The sequence below is a fragment of the Grus americana genome, chromosome 25, assembly GCF_028858705.1.
Source record: "Grus americana isolate bGruAme1 chromosome 25, bGruAme1.mat, whole genome shotgun sequence".
In the NCBI taxonomy this organism is placed as follows: domain Eukaryota; kingdom Metazoa; phylum Chordata; class Aves; order Gruiformes; family Gruidae; genus Grus; species Grus americana.
In genome coordinates, this window is record NC_072876.1 from 2,372,599 (window position 1) to 2,389,300 (window position 16,702).

General features: G+C 54.6%; 1 protein-coding gene across 3 annotated transcripts; it reads right to left on the bottom strand.

Annotated features, from left to right (window-relative positions):
• Positions 1-4,037: 4,037 nt before the first annotated feature.
• On the bottom strand, positions 4,038-16,322 carry MYBPH (myosin binding protein H). Of its 3 annotated transcripts, XM_054804259.1 has the most exons (12): positions 16,076-16,322; positions 14,728-15,225; positions 14,349-14,483; positions 12,248-12,415; positions 9,570-9,658; positions 8,365-8,560; positions 7,901-8,040; positions 7,578-7,737; positions 6,623-6,759; positions 6,005-6,191; positions 4,806-4,847; positions 4,038-4,234 (listed from the first exon to the last, which is right to left on the bottom strand). In XM_054804259.1, the coding sequence occupies exons 2-11, from the start codon at positions 15,029-15,031 to the stop codon at positions 4,837-4,839; spliced, it is 1,527 nt and encodes a 508-aa protein (XP_054660234.1). In that variant the 5' UTR covers positions 15,032-15,225; positions 16,076-16,322; the 3' UTR covers positions 4,038-4,234; positions 4,806-4,836. The 3 variants fall into 3 exon arrangements, with proteins under 3 accessions (XP_054660234.1, XP_054660233.1, XP_054660235.1); XM_054804258.1 differs by lacking the exon at positions 16,076-16,322 and having other exon boundaries at positions 14,728-15,238; XM_054804260.1 differs by lacking the exon at positions 16,076-16,322 and having other exon boundaries at positions 4,038-4,261; positions 14,728-15,238.
• Positions 16,323-16,702: the final 380 nt, after the last annotated feature.

Here is a 16,702-nt window from a genome sequence, read left to right on the forward strand (position 1 = left end):
AGCTGCTGAGAACCAGGAGAGCCCAGGGCAATGTGATTTCTGCAGCTCTGAAGCTGAGAGCTTTCAAGCCCTTTCTTTCCCCTCCATAACCAAGGAGAGGTGAGCTGGGCTGGGACATGGGAAGGGGTAGGAAAAGGCATCCCATGGCAATGCCAGCACCCACAGGATGATGAACCCATGATCCCCATCGAGTAAAGGGATGGTCTCCAACTCCCAACACTACCAAAGAGGTGAACGTAAACCCTTAAGTATAACCCCAGAGGACCCTTTGCTGCCCTGATGTCTCCCCACAGACCCCAGCAGCACCCACCACCCCTGCAAGCTGCACCCAGGGAGCTGTGTCCCCTCTCCTTCTCTCTCTCTCTCTCCTTTTACTTTTTTCTTCTCTCTCCTTTCACTTTGGCCTTGAGTAATTTTCCTCTCCTCCCTGTCTTCTGTGCAAGGCAGAGGCAAGTCTGCCCCAGCCCCTGTTTTTCTCATCTCTCCCATGTCACTCCCTACCACCTTCCCTGTGCAGTCAAACCCTTTTGACCCAAACTTTGTGGGTTAATGCAGCCACCTCCATGGCCCAGGGGAGCAAAGAGGCACCTGCACCCATTTAGGGGCAAGTGTGGAACCACTGCAGGCCACCGTGTCCATGTCGATGCTGCCATAGGAGCATTTGCCCACCCCATATGTCTGCCTTGGGTTTAGCCATGGGCAGGGTGTATCATCGGTCACATTTGAGGAGGGGGTGGCTGGAGATGGACCATCACTCCCAGCCAGCTCTGTGGTCCCTATGGATGCTGGCAGCTGCACTGCAAGTCCCAGCTCTGCTGTAGGATCTTCCAGGGCTGAAGTGGTGGTGGGAAGAGTTAATTTAAGTTAAATGGGATTCTTTTCTTATCAGCATCCCTTGTTCACCGGTCTCCCATTAGAAACACATTTCCTATGACCCTTCCCCTGCCCCAGGAGATTTGTGCCCCTTGAACGTCACTGACAGGCAAAGCAACCACAAGTTCCCGCAGCGGCTGGGAGGGGGTGCAGAGACGAAAAGGACCTTGTGTGGGTGAGACTTACGGGTGGTTCTTTAGCTGGCTACGGAGAACAATGCCACACACATGGCAGGGACTTCTGGATGTCCCCTTTGCCCATCGCTGCACGCATCTCTGTTTAGCCTGGAGGGAGCTCCTCCATTTCTCTTGAGAGGAAGAGGAAGGCAGCAAAGAAGGTTGGGGGGAAGGATGAGAGGCTCAGTCTCCCACACCTTACAAGGGCCTTAATATATCATATTCAGGTTCCTGGTTCAAATCACACTGGGAAAAAACAGAGCAGAACACACCAAGCTGTGTGGTGCGGTCAACACGCTGGAGGGAAGGGATGCCGTTCAGAGGGACCTTGACAGGCTGGAGACATGGGCCTGTGTAAACTTCATGAAGTTCAACAAGGCCAAGTGCAAGGTCCTGCCCATGGGTCAGGGCAATCCCGAGCACAAAGATAGGCTGGGCAGAGAATGGATTGAGAGCAGTCCTGAGAGGAAGGACTTGGGGATGTTGGTGGACAAGAAGCTCAACATGAGATGGCAATGTGCGCTTGCAGCCCAGAAAGCCAACCATGTCCTGGGCTGCATCCCCAGCAGTGTGACCAGCAGGTCAAGGGAGGGGATTCTGCCCCTCTACTCTGCCCTGGTGAGACCCCCCTGCAGTGCCGTGTCCAGCTCTGGGGTCCCCCAGGACAAGAAGGACATGGAGCTGTTGGAGCAAGTCCAGAGGAGGCCATGAAGCTAATCAGAGGGCTGGAGCACCTCTGCTATGGAGACAGGCTGAGAGAGTTGGGGTCGTTCAGCCTGGAGAAGAGAAGGCTCCAGGGAGACCTTAGAGCCCCTTCCAGTCCCTGCAGGGGCTCCAGGAAAGCTGGAGAGGGGCTGGTGCCAAGGGCAGGGAGTGACAGGCCAAGGGGAATGGCCTGAAGCTGCAGGAGGGGAGATGGAGATGAGATGTGAGGCAGAAATCCTTCCCTGTGAGGGTGCTGAGGCCCTGGCACAGGTTGCCCAGAGAAGCTGTGGCTGCCCCTGGCTCCCTGGCAGTGTTCAAGGCCAGGTTGGATGGGGCTTTGGGCAACGTGGGCTAGTGGAGGGTGTCCCTGCCCATGGCAGGGGGTTGGAACTGGATGGGCTGTGAGGTCCCTTCCGACCCAAACCAGTCTGGTGTTCTGTGATTCTATGAAGAGCGAAGGCAAGGACAGGAGCAAATCCTTCCCTCGGGCCTCATCACAATGGAGGGGCCTTGAACACCCTCCCAGCCTCCTTGAGATGAAGAACCCAAAATCCTTTATCAGTAGTGCCTGAGGTTGCTGCAACCCCAGGCTAGCACAGACAGGACCCCCCTGCCCCGTTCCTGTGGTCTCTTTGCACTGCAGTAGCTTGGCCTCAGGTTAGGGCTGCTGTTTACGGAGCACAGGTCTGATTCCCACTTGCATCTTATTTCTGCAAGACGCTGCTTTCCTGGAACTGATGCCTTTGCCTGATCCTTGCTAAGGTGCCTAGAAACCTGGTGACTGGGATGCTCATAAATTAAAAGGCATGTGGATGATTGCTTTTAGAAAAAACATCTAGTGGATTTTTCCACTCCGTGCTCTCCAGACCTTTCCCGGGGAGAGCTCACTAAAAGTGGATGCTGTTACCCTCACTGGTCCCCTGTGGGGTTACAAATACAGTCTTTGCCCTGTAGGACTGCATTAAGAGTCTGGAAAGGACACAGTGTGTAGCACGAGACAGTCTTGGAGATGCCGTTTCTCCCCTGTGTTAGCAAACTCACAGCTAACAGCCTGCTCCCAGTCCCCATCCCCCAAGGCTCCCACTGGCCAAAGCCACATGCCAAGATGCCAGGGACATCAAGGGGACCAGGACATCCCCATCAGTGTCCAAGGCCAGGGGGAAGATCTGCTCTCGACCTGCCAGCTGGACTGCAACCTCCACCCCGGTGACATCACCGCTGACCCCAACCACCTCAATAAACCAGTCTGACCATCAGCTGGGATAAAAATTAATCCAACAATGCCCTCTGATGGTGGAAACCATGTCTAGTGTGGACAGAGTGGGGCCAGTGCTGAGCCCCTGGGAACAACAATATCCCCATGGATTTCAGCTTGGGCATGGAGAGTAGGTGACTGCGGGCAGACGGACAGAGCAGAGGGGCTGCAGGAGAGATGCTGCAGAGAGGGGTCAGCTATTGTAGCCATAGGCACTGCTCGGCTTTGCTCTCCAGTGGCACCAAGGGCTGGGGGGGCTCAGGCTGGATTTCCAGCCAGGTTTGCAGTGCCAGGGCTTGCCAGGCTATGTGTTTCTCAGGGCAGGATCTGGGTCTGGCCCCATGGCCAAGCTGGCACACAGCTGGGAGAGCTCCTGCCCTCACCCATGTGCCAGACCCCTCAGCCCGAGAGGGATGTTGTGCTGGTGGAGGAGGCACACCGCACTGCTGACCCCTGGTTAATGATGCGCTTAGTCAACTTGATGGATCTGTCTGGGCTCTCTGTTAATAAACAGCATCTGACCCGAGCTGTCTCAGAGCTGTAAGTAACAAGTCATCTTTCTGCACAGGAGCTATCAGTAGCTAACGTGGCCAATTCCTCCTTGTCTGGATAACTCATCGGTGTGTCCTGCCCTCGCCATCTCAAGCTGTGGGGAGAGGGTGCTGGTGGCAGTGCGTGGCTGGATCATTGCATCACTGATGCAGATAAAGAAATTGTTCTTCGATGAGGAAGCATCAACATACCACAGGTTTGACGTTGCTATATTTTTCTGCCCTAGCAGGAATCATTCTCTAGCTCCAGAAGGAAACTTTTCCCCATCCTCCTCCTCTTCCTTGTTGGGTTGCTTCTCGTTTAGTCATCTTCATATATGTTTTATAGAGCTGATCCTTTCTTTCCAAGCTCAGAAACCATCTCTTCCACCCATAGTTTGGTGAGATGCTATATGAACCCGTAGCACCCCTGGCAGCTCTCTCCCCACTACCTCCCCCTGCCCAAGGCAACCCCCCAACAAGCAGAACATAGTGGGGTTTTTTATGAGGACCAAAGATGGGCTTGTTTTATTGTCACACCTAAGGACACTTTCAGAGAGGAACGTGCCATGGCGGGCTGGGGTGCAGGCCCCAGGGGTACCACTGAGGAGGGAGGGCAGGCCCACAGGCAGCAGAGGTCATGGCCGGGAGCATCACCATGTTCCATGCTACCCAACAGTAGCTGCAGCTTCCACCTGGGGTAAAGGAACAAGGTCTGAGTCCTGCTGAGAGACCAGTGGTCAGGGACGAGATGAGAAAACACATCCCAGTCATGGCTCTAATGCAAGACAAACCCAGCCCAACTCTTCCACCCTCTCCCGCCCCACAAAATTCAAATGCAACCTTTTAGCTCTGCTTTTCCACCCCCAGCCCCATTTCATACTCCTTTATACCTGCCCCTAGTCCCAGTACCTGCCCCCCATGTGCATCCAGCCCCTGGTGCCCCACGTGTCTGAGCCCTGTCTGCAAACTGGGGCTCTGCCCACCCACTGCCCACACATCTGCCAGGCATATCGGTCTCTCTGCTGCATCTTCTTTCTCTTGTCCATATTTACCATCGTCCCTCCACCTCACAAAGGGGCAGGTTTCTCTCAGGCATCCCAGCATCCCAGCCCACAAGTGCATCTCCAGCTATGGGATGAGGCAGCCCCAAATTGGGGCTCCATCAGCAGGTGACAAGGGCTTATGCAGGACACTCAAGCCACTCCATCCCATCCCTGAAGTGATCCACCCTCCCTCCATCCCACAGCCCCAACCCAGACCTACCTTGCTCTTCATCTTGCCCTCTAATCTGTCCTCACTGGGGCACTGCAGGAGAGTACAGGAAATATAAACCCCCTGAACTCCCCTCACCTCACTCCCCTTTTGACTTCCAAAAGCAAGCCAGGGCATGACCAACCTGCCTGTGTGCACACACCAACATGCACCTACGCACACCATCCCTGCGCACACATGCTCCGAGCAATCATGCACACCACTGCCTGCTACTGTCCTGCCTGTCCCCAGGATCCCAGCCTGGGCAACTCCCAGGTGCTTTGTGTCCCCAGCACAACAACAAGCTCAGTCTCCTGTCTGCCTTCACCGTGCTGCCTGCATGGCTGCACCGACAGCCCTGCCAGCAGGGCAGCGTGGCCAGGGCTGGCTGGGTCAGTGCTCGCTGCACCGGCTGGAAACCCTGGCACCAGCTGCTGCAGAGCCAAGCACCGACCCCGTGCCACGCCAGCAGCCTTGTAGCTTCAGCAGGGACTGAGGGTGCTGGGTGCCTGCTGGATTGGAGCCCTGCCTGCATGGGAAGTAGGGCAGAGCATGTCTTGGGGCAAGCATGTGCTGGGAAGCCACGGGAGGAGAAATAATAAAAATGACACGTGTCTAAGGGCACACCGCTACTTGAGGAACATGCATATAGTGTGGGTGGGTGGGCATGTGTCCTCCTGCATGCCGAGGCAGGTCTGCAGCACACAGGAGAGGTGTCTGTGGGGGGAGCAGAGTGGGGCACCTCCATACAGGGTTGGGCTGGGTGCTCTGCTGAGGCAGGGAAATGTGAGCTGGAAAGTCTGGGCAGGATCCCGAAACATAAATCAGAACAACCCAGGTGCAAGTGGAGGGGTTACAGCACAGCCCCCATACGCATGGCTTGCGGATGGCTTGGGACACAAGTGCTGGTGGATGCAGTGAGGAGCAAGCGACTGTCCCATCCTACACCACCATCTCTGCTCCTTTGGCTCTGCAGCTTCTGGTTTCCTTCCCACTTTTTAGCCAAGAATGATGGAAGGACATTTCAAGATGCTTTAAGACCATAAATGCAAGAAGCCCAAAGCTCCAGCTCCACAGGGCTGCCCAGTGTCCTTGGACTCCTCCATCACCAGGAGTCAACACAAAATGGGACAAACTGCACCACTGTGAGATTGAGAACAGGAAAAGGCAAATAAGGAGAACTGCTCCTTTATCTCCTCGGCCAATCTTACCTTTCACATCAAGTTTGCAGTCTACCGAGGCTTCCCCCAAGGGGTTCACAGCTTTGCAGGTGTAGATGCCCCCATCGAAAGGGCTGGGCTTGCGGATTTCCAGGGAGCAGACACCCTGCTCGATCATCGCTATGTATTTAGGGTCTTCCCGTATCTCCATCTGATTTTTCATCCAGATGATTTTGGGCTGGAAAGTAGCAGGATTTCTTTATTTGTTTAAAGCAGGGAGACAAATGAGAAATCTAACTGGCCCCAAAATTCAGCTACCTCCCTCTGCCTTGGCCTGCCTCAAACTGGTGGCCATGGTGGGATTCACCATCAGAAGCAATTTGAAGAGCTAAATTTCCTGTTCTTGAGCCCTAATCACTGCTTCAGACTTCTTCCCCCAGTGCAGAAGGAAACTGGACATGGCTGACACAAGACCAGTCTCCCATCTCCATGCAGAAACACCCTCAACTTGTCCCAGTTTGACTCGGAGGGCAGCTGCAGCCCCCTAACCTCATCCAACCCTAACACAACATGACCAACCACCTCCCAACACCTCCAGCCACCTTGCAAAAACCCCACAGGTGGCTGCCCACACATGGAGGCAACGCTGTCCCTGGAGGAACCACTGACCTGCGGAAAGCCCCGGACACAGCAGAAGAGATGTGTGCTGTAGCCCCGGGTGGTGGTTCGGTCTGTCAGGGGCTGGGTGAACTTTGGAGGCTCCATCATGTCCCGCTGGGGGATCTTCTCTGGCTGGTAAGCAGTTTCTAAGAAAATAATTAATTCTAGGTTGAGGCAGAGCTCAGTCTCCTGGGCTGACCAGCATATGGTTACAGGAACTCAGCCCAAGGTACCCCTAAATACTTCTGCTCCCTCACAAAATAAACCAGACAGCATCTAGCCTGACCTGAGGACTTGGCCTTCAGCTCAGACCAGCCCTGTCTATAAATCCCTTCTCATCCAACCATGCCACGTTAGTGCCCAGTCCCTGCAGGGTTCAGGGGAGATGCCAGTCTGCAAACCAACACCAAGATACATACTACGTGCAGCTTGTCAGATCCAGGCCAGGCACCTCTCTGGATCTCCTAGTCCATCCTCAAAATTCAGTGCACAGAAATAGGAGGTGGAGTTAAGCTCTGCAGGTGGCAGAGACCCAACTCACTGTGTGCTACCAGGGAGCAGGATGGAAATAGATGGAGGGAGAGTGGGGCTAAGGGAAGTTGGATTAGAGATTTGGCCCTGAGATGGACCACTGCAGGGGCCTGAGCTGCGGGGCCATATCCAGGGCTGTTCTTCACCCCTCCCAGCTCCGGCTTCAATCTCACCCAGGGATATCCATGCCTTGATCCCTCCGAGGGGGTTGACCATGGCACAAGCCCTTCCCAAAGGAGAAACAAGGTGTAGAAGGAGGGCAGGGGACCTCTGGATCTCTGCCTTGGGAATGCACAGCCTCACCCCTGCAGGGCTCATCCTGGGGACCAGCAGCATCACCACAACACCGAGGAAGCCCCACTAGCCCCCGTGGGGACAGGACCTCTCTTGCCCACCACCACCCTCAACCCCCAAGACAGGCCCTTGTCCCCACTTGTCTTCTTGATGTGGGCCACCCCAGAGGTGACGGCTGCTTTTTCACTCAGCCCGCAGGCGTTTTCTGCAAACACCCGGAAGGAGTAGGTATTGCCAATGATGAGGTCAGAGATGGTGCAGCTGGTGCGGGTGCAGCGCTCCAGCGCCGTGAACCATTTCTGGGAGGGAAAAAAAAAAAAAAAAAAAAAGAGTGGTGAGGAAAGGCAGGCTGTCCAAACAATGGAGAAGGCGTAGGGGGAGACAGGGGTGTGCAGGTCCCACTTGCCCATCAGAGCGTCCCCAGCACCAGGGCACAGGGGGCCCAGGAGTGCCTGGACTCACCCCGCTCTTCTTGTCTGACTTCTGCACCATGTAGCCCTTGATCTCAGAGTTCCCATTGTCCATCGGTGGGGACCACTCCAGGGCCACATTAAAGCCCCACACGTCCAACAGCTTCAGGTTCTGGGGGGGGCCCGGCGGCTCTGCAAATACAAACCCTCACAGGGTGGCATCCTAAATTGTCCCCCAAAATTCTGTGCCTTAATGATCCCTTGCACCTCGCTTCTAATCTCTTCTCACCCTGTTGCAGCACACGAGGGATGAGAAGCTGCAATGGGCATGGGCTGTCAGAAACCCTGCATCCCCAGCCAGAGGAGTTCACCTCCCTGATCCTTCACACACTGGAAGAAGGACCCCAGAGTCCCTTGACTTGTTGCTGGCTCTGTCCCATCCCACCCAGAATAGGAGCTACCCCCAACCAAGGGGCAGAAATGAGCCCCAGAGCAGGACCCCATCCCCAGCCTTACCAATCACTCGGATGTCCAGGGTAGCCTTGTCCTCGGCTCCGTTTATCTGCACAGCAAGCTCATACTTGCCCGAATCACTGCGCTGTGCCTCACGGATGTAGAAGATGGTGTCCTTCTCTGTGTTGCGGATATTGATGCGGCTGGTGTCCAGGGGCTGGTCACCCTTGGTCCAGATCACCTTGGGCTGAGGCTTTCCCTGGAGCAACCCACACAGGCAGGTTAAGAGCCACTCAAGTGCATGGTCCCAGCTGGTCCTGCCAGGAAGGACGGGTGGGCAGAGCCACCCTGTTTTGTCCAGGCAGCGATGGCCTGGATACGGCTTCTCCCATCCAGCAGTGCCCAGGGAATAAACAGCCGGTCCCTGCCAGCCCCACTGATGGGAAGCCATCAGGCTCCAGGGATGATGCTGGAACATGCTGGTCCCCCAAAGTCCTCATGGAGCAAGCCCAGCTTTACTTGCCCAGGGCTTTGCAGGCAGAGCTGTGCTCCTGTTGCCCAGGCACTGAGGCCAGGTTCAAGCCTAACAGCAGGTGCTTGAATTCAGCATCCACAGGCTTGAATTCAGCATGGTGAGTGCAGGCTCCCAACCACCTGTGAGACATGGCATGGACACATCCCTCATTGCAGGAGCAGCTTTCTGCCTCTTGCTTCTTCTAGAGTGTTTAAGGGCTGGTTTTCTCCATCCCAGATGCCATGGTAGAGATGCTCTGGAGATGCCACAGACAGATCAGTCGAGGAGAGGAATTCTAGCTTGGCCCACCAGTGCCAGCATTGCTTCCCCCATCACACAGTCCTGGGGCTGCCTTGCTCCAAAGGCAGCTGCTTTCCCCAAGGAGACTCCCACTGTTGTGCTGTGGGCTCCTGTGGTAAGTGCCCAGCCCCCTGCCTGGCTCGGCCAGGAGCACGAGTTGAACAGGGTTTGTGGGCTGAGACAGCAGCAACAGCTAGCCCATGCCCTGGTGTGTTTGGGGTTGTCCCATTGCCAACACCATCAATAAAGTTATAGCAGGAGAAAAATGGGAGCTAGGCAGGGATGGGAGAGGGGTTCCCACCCCATCTCCCACTCTCAACCCATGAGACATGGAGATCAGGACATATCAGCCCACAGCTGGCCCCTGGCATGTCATGGTGGCTACAAAAGTCACTGCAGAAGCTAACCTGCAGTGAAAAATCCTGGGGGATTAAATCCCAAATCACCCACCTACCTGGAAAGGGATCATCACGTTCACAGCATCCCCAACATGCCTGACATAAGTCTGCCGCAGGTAACGAGGCATGCGGATCCTCGGGAGCTCTGGGGACCAGAAAGTCATGCCGTGGGGCCAAGGAAATCACATCCCCCAACTCACTGACCCACCCCACTCATCCCCCTGCTTGGCCATCAAGAAATCCCACCAGAAACACAGCCACCTCTTCCCTCTCATGTCCTGGACAGTGCTTGCTTCCCTGCAGGGCCATGCTAGCCTACCCATTGCCTGCACCCCAAAATTATATCCATCCTTGAGATACCAGGTCACCAACCCAACAGCACCACCCCAATGGACCATTCACCCCCTTCATTATAGGCAGGTCATGGAGACCAACACAGGCTTAAACAGAAGAGCCACATCACAGCCTACATAGTGGCAAGGCAGAGGACAGCATCTCCCAGTTGGGAAATATTTCTCCCACAGCATAGAGCAGACTTTCTAGAGGCACTCAACCCAGTTTCCAGTAAGGACAAGGGTCTCCAGATCTCCACCTTCACTGTGTGCTCAAGGCCATCAAGAGACTAAGGTGGTGCAGGGTTACTCACAGCAGAGCTGCGAAAGCCCCAGGCTTAAAATGAAGGCTAACGTCCCCAAGGGAACATAACAAAGATAAGCAAAAAACCCACTGCAGAATGCTGATGGAGCGTGTGTCTCCTTCCTAGGGTGAAAATAGCAGCCGTGTAACCCTACCGGCTCGGTGCCACTCAGTGATCCTTCTGGAGAGGCATTGGGTTTACGTGAGCACCTCATAAAAAGAGCTGTGTGTCTCTGCCCGGATTAAACGTGCTGGAGCTTAGCTCTGGGGAGGGGGCACGGCCAGAATTAAACCGGGACTGAGCAATGCCTAAACAGCTGTGTGTGAAACGCCGACGGTGGGCTGGGGAGGGCAGGGAGATGCTCAGAGGTCCCAGATGGCCCCACTGACAGCTGAGATGGTCTTTGCTCCGCTCATGCTGGTATTCACTCCGAGATCCGCGCATCAATGCTGCCACTTGGCTCATCAGTCTCAGTGGGGCAGAGAAACCTGACCTAAACGAAGGAATGTTAATTCATGGGTGTTTTTCCCGGCTCACACATGCCTTGCTCAGCCGGAGAGGACTGGCCGAAGTCGGTGGCCCAGGTGACGTGCTGCTGCGGGTGAGAAGGCATTTTTCCTGCTCCAGCTCCCTGCAAAATGCAACTCCCACACCAAATCTTCATTTGGTTACTCCCTGTCTCTCTCCACTTCCCAAACCCACTCATCCCACCTGTTTTTAAGCTCTCTGCTGTCTGTATTGCTGCTGTTTAAAATCTCTTGTGATGCTATAAAGGAACCGGTGAGAGGTACAAAATGCAGTCCCAAATAAAATGTGAAGACCAGAAGGTAACAGATGGGGCAAAGAGGAGCGGACGTGCACACCTGACACACACCAGGGATGCTGGGGTGGATGTGGGGAGGCAAAGGGGCTTTGAGGGCTAATTTCTTCCACAGCAAAGCCAGGCAGCGTGCACAGGGCTGTATTTCAAATGAAATGCAAAAATACATAAGCGAGTTTCAACTAGCAAAAAGAAAAAAGAAAAAAAACCAACACCACGCTAGCATAGAGCAAGAGCAAGTTGTGCGTGGGTCTTTCAGCTCTCTGGGTTTTACACCCCCGAGCTGGTACCTGTGGCTGGGAAAAAGCTCAGGCAGCAGGGACAGGAGGTTTGAACTGGTGGGTGCAGCACGGGACTGGAGTGGGAAACATGAGCTGTATATTTGGCATCCATGCCAGTTGCTGTATATTTGGCATCCATGTCAGTTGCCCCTGCCTCAGTTTGCCCAGTCCCCAAAGGTATGGCGGGATGCCTTTGAGATCTGGAGGTGAGCACAGCAGCAGACACCAACCACTAAACCATGTTCACCTCCTCCGAGCAGATTGAGACAACAGACACTGCAGGACTCTTTCCAGATGCTGATAGCCTTCTCCAAGCCTTTTCCTACGAAAAGTTGATGGTTCCTGGAATAACTTTTGTTATTATTATTATTACTATTTTTAAGCAGCTGAAAAATTTGAGTTATAGGAAAACTTGTGCATTAATAATGCCTTATAAAAGGAAAATAAGTCTATATTTGCTGTTTGATAAATGAAAACCAGCCTTGCAATCATACATCAGCCTCAGCACATTCACAGCACCCCGGGAGGAATGCGAGTCTTGCTAAGCATGGGAGCAAGCCATTCATTAGCGAGTTCAGCATGATTAAAGTTCCCATGCTGCACACTACCAGCTCTTGACTTTCCTTAGCTAAATAAACAAAGCTGTCCAACGTGTATGTGGCGGCATATTAGAGATGTAAGCATGGCCAAGGAGAGGAGATCTGCTGAAAGTCTGTTTCTGAGGTCTTGCAAAAAAATGGGAAAACGTGGCTCTGCATTTTGAGTCCTTCATCCCCAAAGCCTCACCATCTGCAAGATCAGTGTCTTGAGGTCGGGAAGCTACTTCATCCCACCCCAAGGGAATTTGACACAGACATTAAGAATAACATCTTTGTCCAAGGTTGGATTGCGACGTGCGAGAGGGCAGAGGCTGCTGAGGGTACAGGGATGGGCTGTGATTTCTTTGTACTGCTGACAAAGCACATGGGAATTATGCATGGCAGGAGCAGTACTTACGGAGGATCTCTCTGATGAGGACTGGCTGCTCCAAAGTAGCTGGGACACTGGCACCGCCGGTGCTGACAGCCTTCACGCGTACATGGATCTTGTCACCGGAGCCGAGGTCCTGGATTGCATACCGGGTGGAAAGAAAAGGCTCCTGGTTCACAGCTGTCCAGTCTGTACCTACGATGAACCCAGCAGAGCAATTCAGGTGTGAAACGGACAGACGGACACACATTCCCAACAGCAGGATCAAGCCACAGGGGGTGAAACCCAGAGGGAAAGAACCCCTTCCCTGCAAAGGCTGAATGATTTGGGGCACAAGCAGAAAAAAGTATTGTATAGGGGAGGTTGGCCACCCCACCCTGCCAAGGAGCATGGAGTACAAAATGCTGGCAGAAGCTCAACTGTTGGGCAGGAGGCTATTTGCGAGTAAGAAAAGGCATTAGGCCAACAAACATGGTCCCTGCTGACCTTCCAGGTGCATTTCTGGAAGTAGTTAAGAACCTCTGACCACCCTGCCAGCCAGCCTGCTCCTCTTACTGCTCCAGGAGAACTTGTTGGGGCTCACCGTGCTCCCCAGCACATCCTCCACATCAGACAAGTTCTGCTCATCACCTGCAACCACCCAGCTAGACCTCTCCAACCACTCTTCCTGCTTGGAAGGGGCATCTCAAACTCACCCTGCAGCCAAGATGTAGAAGCCCTTCCGCATCACCCAGCTAACACAGCCTTGCGATGTGCTGAACCTCGTAAGAAGTTCTCGGTTAGAAAACAGACTGCCCCAGTCACCAAGGACTGAGTGTCCCAGGCAAGCAACTACAGCAACTCATGTTCACCAAGGTTTGCCAAGGCATCATGTGCACCTTCAAACCAAGAAGGTTTTCCTGTCAGTGCCGTCAGATCACCCAAATCTCATCAGCTCCTCTTTCCTTTCACCACTGGCATTACTGAAACCAGCCCTCACTCAAATCTCACTATATTTTAGCCAACCAGGGTCTTGCACCAGCCCATATGTAGTAGTCACGGAGCCCATGTGGTTGTCACTGAATGACTAGAGCTCTCCTGTCACCCAGCCAAGCCCAGAGCAAACTAGGAGAAGATCCTAAACTGTGACCTTTGGGTGACTGTCAGTCAGCACCCTCAAGGAATGGCTGCATCTTTCCTTGTCCCACGCAAGGGCCTCCTCACACATCCCATCCAGCCGTGGTTACCTCCCCAGTCCCCAGCCCAGTGATGAAAGCCTCCCACAGCCAAGCATGTGTTGATTGTGCCTGTCACAAGCTAAACAGCCAAGGGTCATAGATCAAGTTCCCCAAGGCCCACAGACCACCTGGTTCTCTCAAACCACTCCAGCCTCAAGCAGCGCGCAGCCCACCAGCTCCAGCCTCCCCTTGCAGATGCCCCCAGCCACACAGGTCATTCACTCTCACCCCAAAGTCAAGCAGGGCTTCAAAAGAGTGCCCAAAACACAAGTCTTATCCACCTACCCCATTCCACTAACCAGCAATGAAATTGGAGAACCACAGATAATTGTTGACACCCACCAGCTCATCTCCATCCACCATGGCCAACCTCCTTCCAGGCATCTCGAGCCCCATCTTGCTTGGGCAGGGCTTGCCTGCTGATGCGTGCCAGCCTCTCTTGCACTGCCCAGCATCCTTTCCTCCCTCATCTTCCCACCTTATCCCCATTCCTTCTGCACTTAATTTTGGGCAAATGTGGGAGAACTGCATCTTCTTCGTCCTGAGGTTTTGCATCATCATCCCAACCCCAGGTCTCTGCAGAGCTGGAACTCATCAAACACCATCCTCAGTGGGTATGCTGGTCTCTCCTCCACCCTCTAGCTGGACATGGCAGCCAGACATGACATTGGACATGACATTAAACCCAGGCCAGACTCCCACTAAAGACATCACTACTATCTGAAGCCAATGGGAAGCCTCTCTCCTCCATAGAAAAAAAAAAATGACCATTTAAAATTAACCCGTTTGGGCAAAGAAAGGGAAATGGTGCCCAGGGAAACATGCTGTCAGGTTCTGCCCAGCTCCATCCCATGCCTCTGCAGCAACACATCAACTCTCCATGCTTACGAGGCAGGAAAGCCCAAGCCTACTTCCATCTTTGCAGATCTCCACAATGTATCCATCCAGACCCGACCGGCCTGTCTGCTCCGGGGCTTTCCAGGTCAGCGTAACCGAGTTTTCGCTCACTTCTTCCACAGCCAAGGACAAGGGGGAGCTGGGCGGCTCTGTAACAAACCCACAGTGGTGAGGACAGGCTCTCAAGTACAAGGGCTGTTGGAGGGCAATCAACCAAACTCCATGTTGGTCTTCAGCCCCCCCATCCTCCTAATCCCTCAGCCCTATCCCACTGCAAAAATATCCTTGATGACTCCATCCCTCCGTCCCTTCGCTCTGGCACCACCCCCCCCATGCCCCCTCCCAGCCTTGCATATCTCCCCTCCCCACTTCAGTGTCTGGTCCCATCCTCACCTGCCTTTGGTTTCTCAGGCTTAGGTTCAGGGGCTGGGGCTTGAGGTTCAGCTGGGGGAGCCGGAGGACCTTCTTCAGGAGTTGGAGTTGCCTCTGCCGTGGGGACGGGAGCAGGCTCGTCTGCGGGGGCTGTGGGCTGCTCCTCGGCAGGGGGATGCTCAGGGGCCGGGGGCTCTTCAGCAGCTGGGGCTGGTGCTGGCTCCTTCTTTCGGGTTGGTGCTGGCTCCTTCTTTGGGGTTGGCGCTGGCTCCTTCGGAGCTGCCGGAGCTGGGTCTGCAGCTGGACGTGTGGTTTTGCCAGTCATTGCTGCAAAGCCTGGGGGCTGGGGAAGAGGACGTTTTGGGGTCTCTGCTCTGGGATATCTGCTCTGTTTTGGGGTCCCCGCTCCAGACCAAAGGTTTCTCCTCCAGATCTGGGATCTTGACTCCGAAGCTGAGGTCTCTGCTCTGCACCAGGCGTCTCCACTCTGGACGGAGTCTCTGCTCTGGGATGGCTGTGCTGGGAGTGGGGGGGGGAACCAGGTCACTGAGCCAGAACAGGGGCTGGGAGATTTTTATAGGCTTTGGCTGGCACTTGTCACATCCCTGCAAACCAATCTGCCTGCGCAGGCGGGGACCGCCAGGAATAGCCACCCAGGACCTGCGCATTCAGCAGCATGCCCCTACCCCCTCCTATGAGACTGCAGCACATGGTCCTGCCCCCCACCCCCCCCGCCATCCCCCCCAGGCTCGCACGGGACTGGGCAGGCCAGGGCCAGGTCACCTTTCTTTGGGGACATGGCTCCTGTCTTCAGCACCAACACCCCTCTAGCTAAGGGCTTCCCAACCCCACACTGCCACATCCTCAGCCACCCACTGCCCCCCAAGTCCTCCCCCTAGCCTCCCCATTGACCCTGCACCCCACATGCCTTCCTCCAGCCCCTGCACCAGACCCTCTCCACCCCAATCCTCCCTGTTAACCCTGCACTGACCCCCCAAACCCACCTGCACCCTCCCATGTCCTCCCATAGTCCCTACTGTAACCCTAGACCCCTCTGCTCCACCGTGTCCCCCCCTACCCTCCGCATCAGTCCCAGAACTGTTGGGGTTGGAAGGCAACTCTTGGGATCATCTGGACCACCCAGCCACCCATACCCCTGACCCATGCTCCTGGAGAAGACTAATCACTGGCCAGCCCTGCACCATGTCCTCCAGCCTCTGCCCTGCCCATACAACTAGGACCTTGTCCATGCAGTCTGGTCACCCCAGAAATTGTTACCTGATACCCTTCTGTTAGCCCTCAAACTCAGATTTGCCCCAAAGCCCCCCACTGACCCAAGAAAGCCCCATTAGAATATAACTCCACTCACCGCCTGCCTGTCCTCACTTGCCATGCCATGCATGAGACGCTACTAAAAATGTCTCTGTAACCTATGGTCTAATTCCTTAACTTTCACAGAATCACAGACTGGTAGGGGTTGGAAGGGACCTCTGGAGATCATCTAGTCCAACCCCCCTGCTAGAGCAGGATCACCTTGAGCAGGTTGCACAGGATCGCGTCCAGGTGGGTTTTAAATATCTCCATAGAAGGAGACTCCACAGCCTCTCTGGGCAGCCTGCTCCAGTGCTCTGTCACCCTCAGAGGGAAGGAGTTACTCAAATTCAGGTTGAGAGAGTGTTTTCTCCTGTTGCCCAGCTACTTGCCTATCTCCAGGGATGCTGCTATGGAGAAGCCAAGCAAGCCTGGTTCTCCTGGGCATTGGTCCAAAGGCTCACAGTTTCGTGGTCCCTAGGAAACACCTCCAAGCATGGACATCTTGGGTCAAGAGGCATCTCTGAGACAGCCAGAGCATGAAGCTATGTATTCTTACAGGGTCAGATGATCTGAGCTTTGCTAACAAGGGGGTGGTTTTCCAGGTGGGGGGAGATGTGGTCATCTAGGAGGGAGAGGAAAAAAAGAGCAAAATCCCATTGGCCAGGCTGGTCTTTAAAGGGAT

What these genes read in the sequence shown, in the direction of transcription:
- MYBPH (XM_054804259.1), bottom strand. Translation starts at nt 15,031, where the DNA reads ATGACTGGCAAAACCACACGTCCAGCTGCAGACCCAGCTCCGGCAGCT. An exon ending in GCCTGAGAAACCAAAGGCAG is followed by an intron (nt 14,484 to 14,727) that starts GTGAGGATGGGA and finishes GGTTTGTTACAG; the next exon opens with AGCCGCCCAGCTCCCCCTTG. An exon ending in GGAGATCTGCAAAGATGGAA is followed by an intron (nt 12,416 to 14,348) that starts GTAGGCTTGGGC and finishes GGTTCATCGTAG; the next exon opens with GTACAGACTGGACAGCTGTG.